Source organism: Apis cerana, linkage group LG4 (assembly GCF_029169275.1).
Source record: "Apis cerana isolate GH-2021 linkage group LG4, AcerK_1.0, whole genome shotgun sequence".
NCBI classification, from domain to species: Eukaryota; Metazoa; Arthropoda; class Insecta; order Hymenoptera; family Apidae; genus Apis; species Apis cerana.
This window is the reverse complement of record NC_083855.1, coordinates 4,882,653-4,898,959: the sequence shown is the minus strand read 5'-3', so window position 1 is coordinate 4,898,959 and position 16,307 is coordinate 4,882,653. Positions and strand designations below refer to the sequence as shown.

General features: G+C 38.3%; 1 protein-coding gene across 4 annotated transcripts in view; it reads left to right on the top strand.

Moving 5' to 3' along the window:
- The window catches only part of LOC107999907 (serine/threonine-protein phosphatase 2B catalytic subunit 2), a 165,271-nt gene that overhangs the window by 95,810 nt on the left and 53,154 nt on the right, over positions 1–16,307 (top strand). For all 4 annotated transcript variants that reach the window (XM_062073670.1, XM_062073667.1, XM_062073668.1 and 1 more), the window contains exons 3-4: positions 4,299–4,423; positions 12,312–12,423. In XM_062073670.1, coding sequence (XP_061929654.1) covers positions 4,299–4,423; positions 12,312–12,423 — 237 coding nt within the window. The remainder of the gene's footprint in view (positions 1–4,298; positions 4,424–12,311; positions 12,424–16,307) is intronic.

Genomic DNA, 16,307 nt, shown 5'->3' with positions numbered 1-16,307 from the left:
ATCGGGGATAACGGGGAGAGGGAATAAGGAAAGACTCTCGAGATTAGTAGTAGAATTAGAATCCGATATTTCTTTTTTATTATTTATTATTTTCCAAAATCAAAATGAAAAAAAAAAGGAAGATCTCTCCCTTTTCTTTCATCCAACATCTTCGATCTTGGTTTCAAAAATTTTAAAGAGAAGAAAAATCTGAACCAGGTATTATATTTAAATTCGCGGAATTTAACGCGTGATATTACGGGCGATTTATCGTTCATCGCGCGTAATCCAGATGCAAATTATCGTCTTGCAGCATCGGTCCACGGTGCGCTTAATCAGCTCGAGCCACGATGGCATCGTAAAGAGCCACTCCGGCCCGGCTATTAGCCCCTCCCCCACCGAGAGAAATTCCCAAGGTGGCTGTCACAATTAGCTTAAGCAACTTCTAAGCGGCACAATGACCGTCGTCGTGAAGGGGAGTTCGTATTTCCCTCACGTATCTCGCCCTTCCTCTCAAGCTACCCGGAAAACGGATGTTACTGCTACGGAGGAATCTTGCAAGGGGGATCTGAAATCGAGGCCGGTTTCGACGATTTCCGAGCGATGGCGGAAACGTCGAAGGATCATCCTTTATCTTTTTCTCCTTCTCTGTATATTCGTGATTGTAATAGGAAGAAGAATGTATCGATGAATTCGATAACAATTTCAATTTCAAGATATTTCTGAGAACAATATCTTTTGTAAATATCGCGAAGGTAAAGTGGAAAAGTTAGAGATGTGAAAATATAAATTCGATTCGACATTCTTCGATTCGAAAAGGGAAACGTTGCACTTTGGAAGAAAAATATTCACCTCTCCCTTCGTTTGCCTTATCATCCACTTCTTGCCCCATGTCCTCGAGCATCGAACTCATCTCGTTCTGTCCGTCGAAAGATTCCTCTCTTAAATAATTAAACTCGAATTCCTGGTTTTCTGTCGAAAAGAAAGTTCCTCGTTTCTGATCTGGTTTGAATAATTCAAGCAGGGGATGCTTGGAACACCGTGGAAATTGCATCGAGTGATTTATGTTTGCACGGGGAGGGTCATGGGGAAAAATGTTTTTCAGAAAAGAAAAGAGGGAGAGAGTTGCATTTTGTTTGGCCAAGTGGTTTGATAAAGTAGGACGTGATAAGTTACATTGTCTCACGGATATCGGTGTGGCGTTTGAACGATTGGGACTTGGCGATAAATCATGGAGGAAATATGGAAATTTGGCAAACTGGAGGATATATACTCGAATTTGCATGTAATGCAATCTTGGACGGAAAGAAAAATTACGAAGGAAGGGGCGAGTGGATGAATTTTTAACGAGTCGTTTAAGATTCGTTCCATTGCTGATTACTTTTAAAAAGAAGAAAAAAAATAATAACTCTCTTCCACGTGCGAAGATCAAACAATCCGTTATAAGTCAAATATTAAATTTAAAATATTTGATACGAATGCATGAATTCTTCCATGTTTTTCCTGTATGTTCATATATTTGTCACGTTATTGCATTCCTGTGTTTCGGATTCATATTGAAATAAACAAGCGTTGGAAAACTTTTATTATATACGTTCGAGATCGAGCGAAATTACCAATCGAGATTATCGCGTATATTCTTATAATCCTCGTTGCGAATATTCATTTTCCATATTCGTTTCAATTGTCGATAAATTCATAATACAACACGAGAAAAAAAAAATATTCGAATCGATAATATAACAAAAATAAGATATAATTCTCTCATATATATATATATCTCTCTCTCCTTTAAGATAGATTACATTACGATAAATTAATTTTCGTTTAAACAATAAGCACGTATTTAACGACATCCAAGCGTTGTCCCCGTCGATAAATCTCATCTGGTTAACGAAACAATGCGGAAACGGAAGACAGAGTGTTAAAAGCAACCAGATTACACGGGTCTTGCGTTGTTCCCTTTTCGAGCGATTTATACGAACGTGAGACGACCATTCTGTGTCCCTGCGGAACACAGAGATGTTATTACTTGGCTCAACCGTCACTGTCCGCGCGCCTCTATTCCTCTATGCCGTTGCGTAATTCAGCAACAAGTGGCAACTTTCCTCCCGCTTTTATTAGGCCGTCATCGAAGGGATGCCTCGGCTGACCGTACGCGCGCTTGTACCACTCCGATACAGGGGATGAGCCGTGTCGCGTAGCCAGACGTCGACGAGTTTTTGTTGCATCGAGATTGCCCCTCGTGAAGAGGAATAGACTTGTAAATTTTTGTATTTACGTATGTCTAATTCTTAACAGATTTGTAGTAATTTTATTTGCAATTCTCAGCGGGATGTAATTTTTTTTCGAAGTTACGGCTCTTGTTAAATTTCTTTCGTGGATGTTGGAGTTGAAACGTGTACGATTAACATTTTATCCCAAATTTTTGAAATTCGATCTCGAACAAGAGAAGCGAGGGAACTCGGTAAGACGTATTTCTTCCTCCACGATGCATCTCGCTGATATATTTGTCGTTGGAGGGAAGGGAAGGGAAGGTTCAATAGCAAGGATTCGATAGGAAGATTTATAAGCGCGATGATGCGGTAAATCCCCGTAATTCTCTCGGCAGAAGAAGCAACTTCTGTGTTCAACTTCCTTGCAATAAGTTACACCGATCCGCAATTTAACGTGGCGAATATTTAAAACTTGCCTCTCGATCTTTATCGAGCTTATCGATCGATTTACCGATGATCGGCCCACCTCGTTGTTATTTTTCAAAAAATCCACTCTTATTCTTGGCCCTCGCGCCGCGAAACTTTGCCAAACGACTGTTCGAAAACTTTCCTCCCCTCGTTTCATCGCCATTGTCTCCTTTGTGTAGAAGATGCGGATAATTCCTCGTGAAAAATGGAAAGATTCTCGGATCAAGAATTAAAATATTGAAAAATATCCAAGTTACGCATTATTGAAAATAATACATTTCTATTTCTATCTGATAGTCTCAAGAGGATATTTTCGTTCGGTTTTGCGTAACACCGTTCGTGGCAATCTTGCGATTACTTAAAATTGAGGCAATTGAACGTATAAAATATTTACACGTAGCGAGTCGGTCTATTTCAATTTAATCCCATAAACTCTCGTTCTATATCCATCCTTAAATCTGTTGGGAGAATCTTAAGTTTCTTGGATGAAAGTTTGAAAGTTGCAGCAAGGAGAATGGCTGTAATCGTAAAAAGACGCATTGGAATATTTAAATACTAGTGCACCATTAACGGTGAACTCATTCTCTTGGATTTCTTTCTCGGTGAATTATCGTGAAAGCGTTGGATTGCAGATAGAGTTTCAGGATCCTTCTCTTTCTCCATTCTCCAAATTCAAAGTTAATTTATCAAAAAGAAAAGCAATGGATATTTAAATTTCGAAAACGAAACGAAAAATTGTAATACTTGCAGAACACGTTCCTTCCTCTCTTCTTATTCCTTCTATTCCTTATTCAAGTGTCTCAAAAGACGCGAGAATTGATACTCGAAGGAATTGAACTTATTTCAAATTTTCCTCTGCTGTGCCTCGAAAAAAGAAAGAAAGAGGCGGAAAATAAAAATGTAGATTGTAGGTCGAAAATACGATTCTAAATCGTGATTGGCGTGCGTGCACGCGTGACAACGCACGGGATATATCGTGCAGCACGCAATCGCTTGTACGTAAGTGCGTTTAATTAAAAGGGGGTCACGAACTAAGTTAAAATGATTCTATTCCTCTCTATTTTCTCTATTTTTTTTCCCCCTCGTCGAAGGTGTGGTCGAATCTGGTTCGAACGTAACGAGATATAGCTTTCTCTTTGTTTTTTTATTTATTTTTATCGAGTAGATATAAAGCCCTGGATGTTCAGAGAGTTGAAAAATCAGTATTTCTTTGGAGAAGATGGAGAGAATTTAAAAAATATCGAAAATGGAAAAACAAACAGAATGAATCGTGAAAGATTATTTATGTATTGGTTTTACGTGTGTAAAATTAGGAGACCTTTTATCGATTGGAATTTCATAATCGAGATGCAAATACTTGAAATCGGGATGGGTCGATCATTATCGAATTTTAAGGTGTATTAAAAGAAAATATGGCCCATCCCCACTGGAAATTGATTTATAATCGCTCGAAAGAGGGAAAGATTGGAAAGAAAAACGTTTCGAATTTCTTTCAAACTGGAATTATCGGCAATTATCGACGGTGGAAATAGAGATATCTCGAGATAAATTATATCGAAAACTCATTTCATCCTTTCTCTCTTTCTTTCTTTTTTTAAAAATGCTCTGACCAGTGTATACCTGTTTCTGTTTCAGTGTGCGGCGACATTCACGGACAGTTCTACGACCTGATGAAGTTATTCGAAGTGGGCGGATCACCCTCCACGACAAAGTATCTCTTCCTCGGCGATTATGTAGACAGGGGTTATTTCAGTATCGAGGTGAGTTTGAAAATTCATTATTCTCCCGTTTAACTTTAAACGCATAAACGTTTACTAGAAATTGATGGAGAAATTAAAAAATTCTCTTTAACGTATCCGTTTGAAACGTCTCGGTCAAAGATTTTTTCCCTCGAAATTTTGCTTTTTATATCACGAGGAGGATTTTTTATCACGACAATGGACGCGTTGCAGACTCGCATCGATGAGGGAGCTGATCTCCCCCTCCTTCCATGGACTCTCTAATTAACCGTCCGCTCGGTTAATTGCTCGATTAATACGCTGCTGGAGTTGAACGATAAAGAATCTCGTGGGAAGGATCTTCTTCTTCGAGATTTGCATTTCTCGATTCGATTTTCCGCGCGCGGTTTTATCGCGTTTCGTTGTAGATTTTATATTTTTCCTTGTAAAGATCAATTTCACCGTGAAAAAAAAAAGAAAGAAAGAATTCGTTCTTTCCCCGCTCAAACGAAGGGAACTTGGAAATTTTTAATTAATAATAAGAAGCGTAACGTGCTGTGCAATTCCTTTCTCTCTCTCTGTGAAATATGGAACGTAGTCGTTAAGTGGAAGAAATTAGTGGTTAATTAGATGGGAAGAGAATTACTTAGAGTTGTGCCGGTAACTGATTAGAGCCAGTTTACATGCACTTGTTCAAGTCATGTAAATTTTTTTACTCAATTAGTAACTCGTTACGTATCATTGGCGAGAGTTTCTGCCTTACGAATTTCGAATTTCTTCTTTGCAATCAAAAGAATTGCATATCGTAATGATTGTATTGTATTCCGTATTTCTCCTTTCTTTTTCTACTTCAGAGTTCTCGCATAAATCCATCGTATTCCGTTCCTCCCTCGTTCAATACAACTTAAAGCTAAACACGTATCATTTATAAATACGATATTAAAAAATCGAGTCTACCATAATCTCTTCGATTTAAATTATATATTCGCAGAATTCGTTCAATCAGTCTTGTGCCGTTATATACGTTGCTCTCAGGAGTTGTCAAACCAATCTAAATCCAATGTTTCTAAACCTGTAAATGCCACGAAATGAAGTGATACATCTTCGTCACTGTCGCTGTTCCATTAATGAATTTCATCCTAGCACGAGCGAGATAAACACTTGGCGTACGTAATAGGAAACGTTGACACAATAGAATCTTCACATGGAAACTTGGTAATCGAATTCGAAAATATTTTTATCCTTCGCGCTCGTCCAAATTAAACGATCTTCTCCGCAAGATCTCGCGTTCGAGAAAAAAAGAAAGAAGAAATCGTACGATCCAATCTATGAGAAAATAACGATCGAGGGAAGCTCGTGCTCGAGGATTTCGAACGGACGGATTGAAAAATCCATGGGGCAGTTTTATTAAGAGGATCTTGGACAACGCGAGCATCTGCACGCGCGACGAATAAGGACGCAACGAACCTCCTCCTCCTCCTCCTCCTCCGTGGAGATCGATACTCTCTATCCGCAATATGCTTCGCTGGATTCCCTGGAGAAAGAGAGAGAGATGGTTCAGATCGTCTTTTACCGCGCGATATACACGGCTTTCCACGCGGTAAATTTTCGTTTTTCAAGAAGAAAAGGATGGGAGGGGGGAAAGTGTGGAAGAGAAGATATTTATTAGTGGCAACGGAGGAGTGTGTTTGTCGAGATGATGGAGGAAGAGAGAAATGCGTGTAAGAGGAATATTTAACGGCGATGGAGAAGATAAATGGAAATGGAGGGCGTTGTAAATGGGTTAAGAGTGTGCGTGTGTGGAAGAAAGGATGTGCGCGGAGAAGGAGGGGAGAAAAGTGAAAAGAGAGTTGATCAGGAGGAGAAGATTCCATGTGGAGGAATGAAGAGGGGATTGATTATTCGATTGAGTGAAAGAAGTTGAAAGGATATCGAAAAAGGAAACAAATAGAATTGAAGAAGAAATGGAAAATGATAGACAAGTTTGAGATGTTGAGAATGTTGATTAAAGATAACGAGGGAGGATAAGAAATTATTCTCCGCACTGTTATTTAATATTGAATATTTATAGAGATAAATTTCTTTCCGCGTTGTGAAAGGAAATAATAAGTTTCGGCTTCTTGATTAATTTTTTTGAACTTTTCTCACGAAAGAAAAAAAGGATATTTCTTCCATATTGTGAAATTTTAAATATCGTTCCTCTCCAACGTTATTTCGCTTCGAGTGAAACTACTTTGATTGACTTGATATCTTCAAACGTAAAAAAAAAAAATTATTAAAAATTACTTGAAGATGATACCGTGAAGACATACGCAGTGATCCAGATTAAGTGACTAAGAACGAATCAGAAGGCATCATTTTAACAATCGGATTCGACTCTATGATAAACGAGAATGATCTCGATTGAGTTTCCAACATTTGCCGGATGGAGTTAGAGTTTGATTTCTGGGACTTAGGAGGAGCTCTTGCAACTCGAAAGACGGATTCTGCTTCATCTGGTGTTAAGTAGAATTTAAATCGTGCCATCACGGATTCAAATACGATTTTAGACTTTTAGACTTTACCTTTATCAGGGATCAGAAGAGATTCTTAAGATAGATTAAACTAAATTAAATTAATTATCGCCATTTTTATAAAGTCTCTTAAAAACGTATCTCTCTAAATAAGTTTTGTGAGACGAGCTTATTATTACGTCGAATTTTCCAACAGATTGTAATAATAATTTTCAAAAATCGAAGGAAATAACCAGGCATCGAGTTTTGAAACGAAAGAAGCCAAAGAAAGGATTCGAGAATCGAAGGAAGTCGCGTTACCGAGAAATGACAGAGAAGAAAATGGAGGAAGAAAATAGAGGAAAATTGGACTCGGTTAAAGCGGAAACAAAAAGGGTCCGTTGGCGAAGAGGAAGCTGAAACGAGCCCCTGAAGCGATTCTGGGGAGAGGGGGAGGGCAGAAGTGAGCAAGAATAGGGAACGAATCGAGCAAGATGGTTATGACATACGGAGAGAAAGGGGGAAAAAAAGCAAGGGAAGGAAAATAAATTGGAGGATTCTGCGAAGGATCAATCCTTTGACCCTTTTATCCTTATATCGTCGATATCGTTTAGAGGATTTCTTTCGTGTGTATCCTCGGTAGATGCTACTTATTTCCTGCTCGAAGTAAGACGTAAGGAAACGTATGGAGGAGATATACTGTCAGCTAAAAGTTTGGAACAGACATTCTTTATAATTAAAATTAATTACCAATAATTAGAAATTCAGAGAGAAGAAATTTGTCGCGTGATATTAAATATTCTCTCTCATTTCCACCATCGAATCTAATAAAACTACTATTCTTAAACGAATCATCTCCCGATTTCTAACTGTAATATTTTAACGATACGAAATTTTTTGGTTGGCGATGCACACCGGTTTCCGGATTTTGGAGGAAACGATTTTATCTTCTCAGACCAATGTTCAGCTATTGGTCGATGATCCTTCTCCAGGTGGAGATTGGGAGAGCATAAATGGTAGTTTATAGGAATTGGTCCCTTGCTCGAGTTTGTATCTCCTTTTCTGGGTCACCAGAAGATCACGAATAATCCTTTTCGCTTAAGGATCGCTTCCCTTTTATTTGCCTTAAAACAATAGGAGAAGAATAGAGATACTTCCACCTTTCTTCTTAACAAATCGCTCTCCTTCGGAACAGGACGAATTATTATCAAGAATATCGGAATGCAATCGTCAGATGCTTCTTCGCGGATTTTCCTCGCTCGAGCGTGAAAGAGAATTGAATTCGCCCGATCAGACAATGTCTTCAACCAAGTTAAAAGGTTTCGCTATTCGGAAATTAACAGAATCGTTCGAGAATCGTTTGCGCGGCGTTTCTTCGTCTTTCGCGAAACGCAGAGAAGAGGAAGAGGATTTCCGCTCTTCCGAATCTTGAGAAGCGAAATAATGAAAATAGATGCCGGGGTCTACGAGACAATTTTGCGGCGTGCAAACTCACCAGGACAATGGCCGGATAAATGATTTCGTTGCGATAGAACGGTGGTGTTCGCGCTTAATTATAGAGAAGGCGGGGGTGGAAAAAGGGAGTATCGCTCGAGTGAGTTCGCAAAGGGACAGCCGAAGGACTTGGCGCACAAAAGAGCTGACGAGGTAGACAGTCGGATGAATTAACAAAGTGGAATTAATTGATTCCAAAGGGGTCCGTCGAGGTTGTGATGGAATTTTCGGTTTTAAGGAAATTGCAATTCTCCGTGCCAGAAAATCGTGTAATTTCAACAGAAAAACAATCGAGACAGACGATACGATGATTTAAACCTTTTTTTTTTTTTGGAAAATGTTACAAGTCCAAGTTTTTATTCAATCGATATCTTAAGTTATTCTCAAATTATAAATCAAAATGCAAGCGTCTATACACTTTATTTCACGACAATCGAGCAAAATCACAAACGAGACTTCGATTTTTCTTGTGAAAAATATGGAGGGGGGAGTTAAAAATTTTGGCACCGAAACAGCCTCGAAGAGTAGAGGAAGCCGTGCCATTAAAGTCCTTTTTTGTTTTATCCCGATATCTCAATTGGTTGCCAAGATACAAGGACTCGAAGTATGCAAGAGATTATGAATGGGCCCGTTACCCAGTGACCTACATCTCTTCTTGGAAACGTCGTACTACGTCCTTCCAGGAATCGTATACCTACTTTTTTCCAGGAATCGCTTGTGCGGATTTTGGGATAGGTCAGTGAGACGAGGTGCGAGCGAAAGGTCCGAGTAAGCGACAAGGACGAAGATAATAAAGTGACGAAAAATTACCCTTTTCTTTACACGACGATATCTCGGGAACCGGAAGTGGTATCGAGATAAATGAAAAAGCGTTTTAAAGGGCAAGGACCCGCGCTTCCGTTGATCGTTGGCTCGTTGACCGGAAGTCGTTATCTTCGAAGTTACAGCGATTCAAAGTTTCGGTAATTTTAATAGGATTCGATCGGGTTTGAGGTAAAGGACTAAAAATTACCTCTTCTTTAAGCGATGATATCTCGGGAACCGGAAGTGGTATTAGAATAAATAAAAAAATATTTTGAAGGGAAAGGTTCCGCGTTTCTGATGATCGTTCACTCGTTGACCGGAAGTCGTTATCTTCGAAGTTACAGCGACTCAAAGTTTTTCGAATTTTAATATCGTTTCAAAATCAAATTTTAAAGTAAATTGCGCGATAAATACGATTATTTTCGAAAGGATATTACTTATAACGATATTATTAATGGTGCATTAAAGATAATTGGAAACATACATTCAACAACAAGCTCCTCGATCGTTATTTTCACAATGCAATTTTACTTACTTTAAGGGTTTTTTGTATTTGAGATACTTCAAGATCTTCATATTTTTTAATTAAACGATTTTAGTTGTACATCCCGCTTTGCAATTCTGCCAAATATCTCGCAAGTCTTTGTCTCGGAGAGCAACGATTTAAGAAATTAACGTCGGAGATCTTTACAAATTGCAATTCGACCAGACTAATCCGAATAAAACGAAGCAAGTGTCGACAAAGATAGGAAAATCTGGCACGATGACTAACGCATTCACGATACGAACGACGTTGTTTGGATCAGTGACACGATGCACGATCATTTGCCAACGTTATAAATCAGACTCACAGTTAAATGATATTTTGTCACGTACTCCGAAGAATCGTCGAGTTCTCTGCAAAAATATCACGTTTCGCTTATATTTAAGACGATCCATTGTTCTCGCAGATTTTCTCGCCAATTTTCATTTTTCTCGAATCTTCGTTCTCGACATTCGAAATTCCCTCGAACTTTGGAAAATTATTCGTCGCTCAAAATTAACGATTCCCCGACGGAGAATCTTTGACTCTCGTAACAAACGGTGACACGTGTCCAAAGATAAATTAACAAATTGTCAGATCGATAAGTGTCACGTCGAATGAGCGAACAAGTGAGAACTTTGCTTGTTCGTGCTTGGCTATTTTTTGATATCGATACTCCGTTTCAAACTTGATTTTATCGACGAAGAAAATCCCTGATTCGTATTTAATAAATAATATTATTCGAAATACCGATACTTTGAAATTTATAATAAAAGTAATTGAAATTTCGAAGCTTCGTTTAAAAAAAAAAAATTGCCGCACGAAAATGTGAAAATTTCTTTCAACCGTTAACAAATACCAAAAAGAAAAAGAAAAAAGTAACAAACGTATTTTCCATTCCATTGCCAAATGAATATTATTCCCAATTCTGCAAACATTAGAGAGTTGAATTGGAGCTCGGAATTGATACAGGTTATTACCGATCCCTGTTTGCGAAATAGACCATGATGTCTGGTAATAAAATGAAAATGGATTTCATAGGAATGGCGATGATAACGCGTAACAGAGCCGCGGATAACGGCACAAAAGCGGAGCATCGATCATTTTCCGAATTTCTATTAATCAACTCTTCCGATCAGCTCGAGTAATTAACCAGTTACACCTCCCCCTTCCTATAAATGAAACAAAGAGCGTGTGTGTGCGTTCACAGCGATTCGAATTGTTCTCGTTATTGTTGTTAAATACACGCGCTCGAAATGGACCGATACTTCGATCCGAATAATTTAACGGCCGCGGAAATTAATTCAGAGAAATTATTTTTACCACTCTTTACCTTATTTTTATCAATCCTTGGAGATTCAATCCGAAGAGAAAAATGAACAGTTTCGAGGCGTTTTCAAACTGATTCCTTTCTCCTTCGAAAGTGATGCAATATTTCGCGCGAGGAAATCAAAGAATTGCTCGTCTCAGCTACGAACGGGTGATAATCTCGTCTCGCCAATAAAACGAAAATGCACTCGGCTCGATCAAGAACCGAGAGGGGGTCGAACAATCGAGGCTACTCGTTCGCGATTGTTCCACACGGGAATATGCTCGAATATGCGTGCATTAATACCTGTGGATACCCGCATTCGAAACAAACGGTTAATGTTATACACGATGAATAAAACATACACAACCTCCCTTACGCTTCGCCCTTCCCTCGATTCGATATCGATTCGAACAAACGCGGCCAACTTTCGACGATTGTTCCACCGCTCGACGCGAAGAGTTGTGTTCCACTCGCGCTGTCGTTGCGCTTTTATCGCGGATAAATTATTCCTGCCCTGCGGGCCGGAAGAATTTTGGAATCCCGCGGGGAGAAAGGGGATTACGGAGGGGATATTCTTTTTTTTTCTTGATTTAAAAGATAATAAAAAGTGTATACACTTTGTATTTTTCAGTAAATTAATAATTATAGTAACGATGCGATGGAAATTAAGAATAAAGAAGGGGTGGGTTGAATTTAGGATGAAAGTGATTCGTTTGAGGAAATTTTATAATTCGTTGGTTGATATATTTCTGGAAAATGTGATGAATTCATATTTCATTCTTTCTTTTTTTTGTCTTTTCTTTTCAGGATAACACGGCTCTCATAATAAAAATTGTGAGATATAATTTTTCGTTATTTTTGCGGAAAATAATTAGAATTAAATGGAGAATCTCGATATCTCGAAGCGTGAAAATTCGATTCCCCTGTTGAACATATCGAAGTAAGTTTTCATGGATCTATTCTCCCGCCTTGGCGAAGAGCAAACGTGTTGTTAGCTCGTAAGCATAATTCGTGGAACCGTTTATGTAGCGCAATGAAGCGCAATTATTATAATCGCGTTCAACTCGTGTGAGGAAAATTAACAACCTACACGGTTGTCTCGGAAATATTTTAAGCGATTCGTCACGCGGCGTGCACCCACTTCATCTATGAGACGAGACGAATTTCACACCGCTCGTTTGTTTCCATATTTCGTCTAACTAAAATATAAAAATTAATTAATTCCTTTTCTTTTTTTATCTTCGAACGCGAGGATTTCAAGGAACGTTTTATAATTAAAATCACGTTTCCCGTTCTTTGTTCCAGTGCGTATTGTACCTGTGGGCACTTAAGCTGTGCCATCCAACCACATTGTTCCTCCTTAGAGGCAATCACGAGTGCCGTCATCTCACGGAATACTTCACATTTAAGCAAGAATGTAAGTAGAATGATCATCATAAAATATCTTGGGATTTTCATCGATCGAAGATTAAAATAAATAAATAGATAAATTTTCCCTTTCTTTCTCTCGATCGGCTATTTTTCGAAATATCAGATTGCCGCTTGTTCACACGAACTTCGATCGATTTTCAATGGGTGATCGGTTTCCCTCGATTTCATTTCGAGTTCAAATTTCAACGAAACCGCGCAACGATGCGCGGAATAAAAATCGAAATAAAAATCGCCATTCAAAGCACAAAGGATTCCATGTATTACTATTCTATTCTGGATTTTCATCCTACCCTTTTGTCGAAACTGGTAGCATTTTTTATTACGATGCTTGATTTTCCTGGCAAACGGTTTTTCGTTACGAAAGAAAGGATTTAAATATCATCCATCATTATCGATTTAACTTCTTTAATTTAATTTTTACATTAATCTTCTGCTTCAAGTAACATTTTTATCTTCGTTTATGATTTCTTTTTTTTTTTTTTTTTTAAAGAAAATATATCTTTCGATTTCGCTAGCTTTTCTCGTGATTTCACGATGTCAATTTTGATATCTCTTTTTCTTCTTCTTTTTTGTCCATTTATTTTATTCATCCATTCAACGAACGTAAAGATAAATTACCTTTATAACGAATACATGATAACTGCAATCGAATGAATCGTAACTCGTAAATCGTCTCGTGAAAAATTAATGACGCTATTACATGAACAAAAAAAAGTACTAAAAGTAGTAACTCTTAAAGTAACAAGTTTGCAACCTGTCAAAGCCGAGATTGATACGTTTAATTCAAAGAATTAATAGAATCTCGAAACGTTGTCGACGACATCGTTAAGCGCCAATTGCAAATTTAGATTCTTTAAAAAAAATCCCGAAACTCTAATCATTCCTCTTCGAAATTTCATCTGGATTCGCAGAAACAGGCTAATATCACCGTTCGTTTCATCGAAACCAAGTCAAAGTCCATTCGACTTTGCAGAGTCGAGTGTATTTTCGATTCGATCTTGGTTCGATTTCAGAAGAGTATATAATTGAAAAAAATTTTCCTGATCAATCGTGGAATGATATATTTAACACGTTCGTTGTTCCTAGTTTCGTAGATAAATCATCGATACATTCATGATGACGAATCTCTGATCTCGCAAAGAATGCGCGTAACTAAATTACGTGCAACAAAAAGCGATATTTCTTCCCCAGCTACGAGTGTGCAATTCGTTAATCCTTATCGATGCACTGCCATTGTCAAAGCGTCGTCAAAGTGATACACGATGCGCCATCCAGAGAACCAATATGTCAATCCACCCTATTTGTCGTTAACAAAGTGATCCCTCGTTTGCACACCTTTCTTCCAACATCGATAAGAATTCAGACGTGCCTCTTCAACGCTTTACTTTTGATATACATGTTAAAATTTATCTCCTATTACATATGACTCTGAGAAGATAATATTTTTTTTTCGACATCTTTACCCATCTTCTTGCTTTTCAACCTTCCATTGAATATACGCATAGACATATCTATTCCAATATTAAAATGCGAGAGATTTCGTTCGGAGAAAACAACATTTTCTTGCTTGCAGGATAGATTAGATTGCATTTAGGGATGAGCCTTGTTAGAAAATGAGTGTTCTCTCTCGTAATCGGATTCGATGGTGGGAATTCGCGTCTTTTTAGGGGTCTCGGTGAGTCTCTGCGTGGCGCAGGCCGCGGAAAACGTGGTATCGATCGTGGAAAATTGTCCGATACTGGGTCAAGCCGCGTGTATTTACAAGGCTCGCGATTTTAACCGTGTCGAGGGAGAATCGGGTTAAGGTCGAAGACCGATAATCAAAAAAAAAAAAGGGGGATTGGATTCGTGGATTGGATCTTCTAATTGTTTAAACGCGCCTTTTTAACGCCAAGCCCGCGCCCTTTGGGTACCAGAGAGAAAATTGTAATTGGATTGGAAAAGATGGTTTAAATGGGTGACGATATCTTTCTCCTTTTCGCAATTAGCATTCTTGCAATAGATGGGATAATGTTCCTTTTTTCCCTTTTCTTCGCATTTACGCTACGCGCATCTCGTATAATTTTATCGTTATTCGTCTCATATTGCGAGAAAGTTCGATTTTGTACGGATTCTAGACGGAATAAGCACGATGAAGAGAGTTGAGGATTGGGTTAACGGTTACAGAAGAGCTGACCGGGTTGGTCCGTGAAAGGATATCGCGTTAAGCAATTTCCACGAAACGATCGGAAAAGGGATTTCTCGAGACTTTTCGATGTTTTAGGTGTTCCAGGTAAATACAATTATTATCGTATCCTTCTGTTTCTGGATCACATCGTTGGATACTTTCTTTGAGGCAGATAAAGTTTTAAAAAGAAAAACAATCTGATACAAAGAAGATGTATCTAACGAACAATCGTACGCATATTTTTCTTATCCATCGATTGAGAGAAATTTTAATATTTAATTAAATTTAATTAATAAATATTACGCTTCTGTTATCGTGGATAAATTAATAATTCGTTCGTCTCGAGAACGAAAACAAATCGAGGCACGATATGTGTATATGTATATACGTGTTAATAATAATCGTATAATTCGAGGATATTAGAAAATCAAAACAAATACGAACGTAATGTCGACTTTAGAAATGTCGACGCTTCGAATACGAATACGTAAACATAACCGCGCATAAGTTATTCGTCTTTCGAAGGCTTCGCATCGAGGCGCTTCTCTCTCCAAGAATTTTAGAATTATCGGTACTTGTATTTAAAAAAGCGTTTTATCCTAAATAAAATTGTGCGGATATTCGTTATTTGGAACACGGATGGCAGGGATAAGGACAAAGACGTTTAATTTTCGGGTAGTTTCGCAACATCGTCCTTCCCTAACACGCTCGTACTCGTCTCTCCTCGGCCTCTTTCCCGCTCACGCCTCTCTCGTTGTATTAACGAGGAGATCGAGTTCCACCCCCTTGACTTTCTTTTGATCCCAGTCAGACATAGCGCTCAGACACTCCAGAAAGCTCATTTGCGAGCTTTTGACCCGAATAAATAAGTCAAGAACGAAACGATTTCAAGTTTCGTCGCGGGATGGACGAGTTCTCTTGCGCTCCATCGAGATCTTTCCATCGGATAGATGGTGGATTGGTTAGGAAAAAAGTGGATTTTCGAATATTCGTAAATATTCCCTGTGATTAAGGAGAATCTTTTGATACTTGGTTCTTTTTCAAAATTTTTCGAAAGGAATATATTTTAACGCCTCGAGAGACCTCTTCTCTCCAATCTTATCGCTCCGTATATTTTGGTGAAAAAATATCTTTCATCAAAGATTATCATCGAACGAAAATTTGTTAGTTTTTCAAAATTTTCCAAAAGTTTGAGCCATTTGATGGGAAATTGGAAGCGAAATCGTGCTACCAAACTGTATGTATTTGCCTCGGAGATGTATATGGAAAAAGGACGCGAGAAGAAAAGTCTATAATAAGAAGAATCGAAGTCGGTAGATTTAGGAAGTTGAAGAGTTTGGGAGGGCGGGAGGGGGGCACTTGAAACTTTGTAACGGATAATTCTTTTAATGGAGATCTTAGGTTCGATTGTCTCAGATGTTTAGGAAGCTTGCTTTAGAGAGTAAATAGCAAGGGAACGTAATGGAAGTTGTCGATTGAAAGAGATACCCTCCATCCTATTTTTCAAAGTGCGCATCCTCGACGCTTAAAAAAAATATATATAAAAGTAACGCGAATTGTTCTCTCTCTCGAAGAATAAATAACCAACGAGCACACGCATTTTTTTCAAACGTGCAGCATTTCCCTTTGCATTTGCAAAATAAAAATCAACAAAAAATTATCATCCTTTCTAAAACGAAACAAAGGAGTAAGAAGAAAGAGAT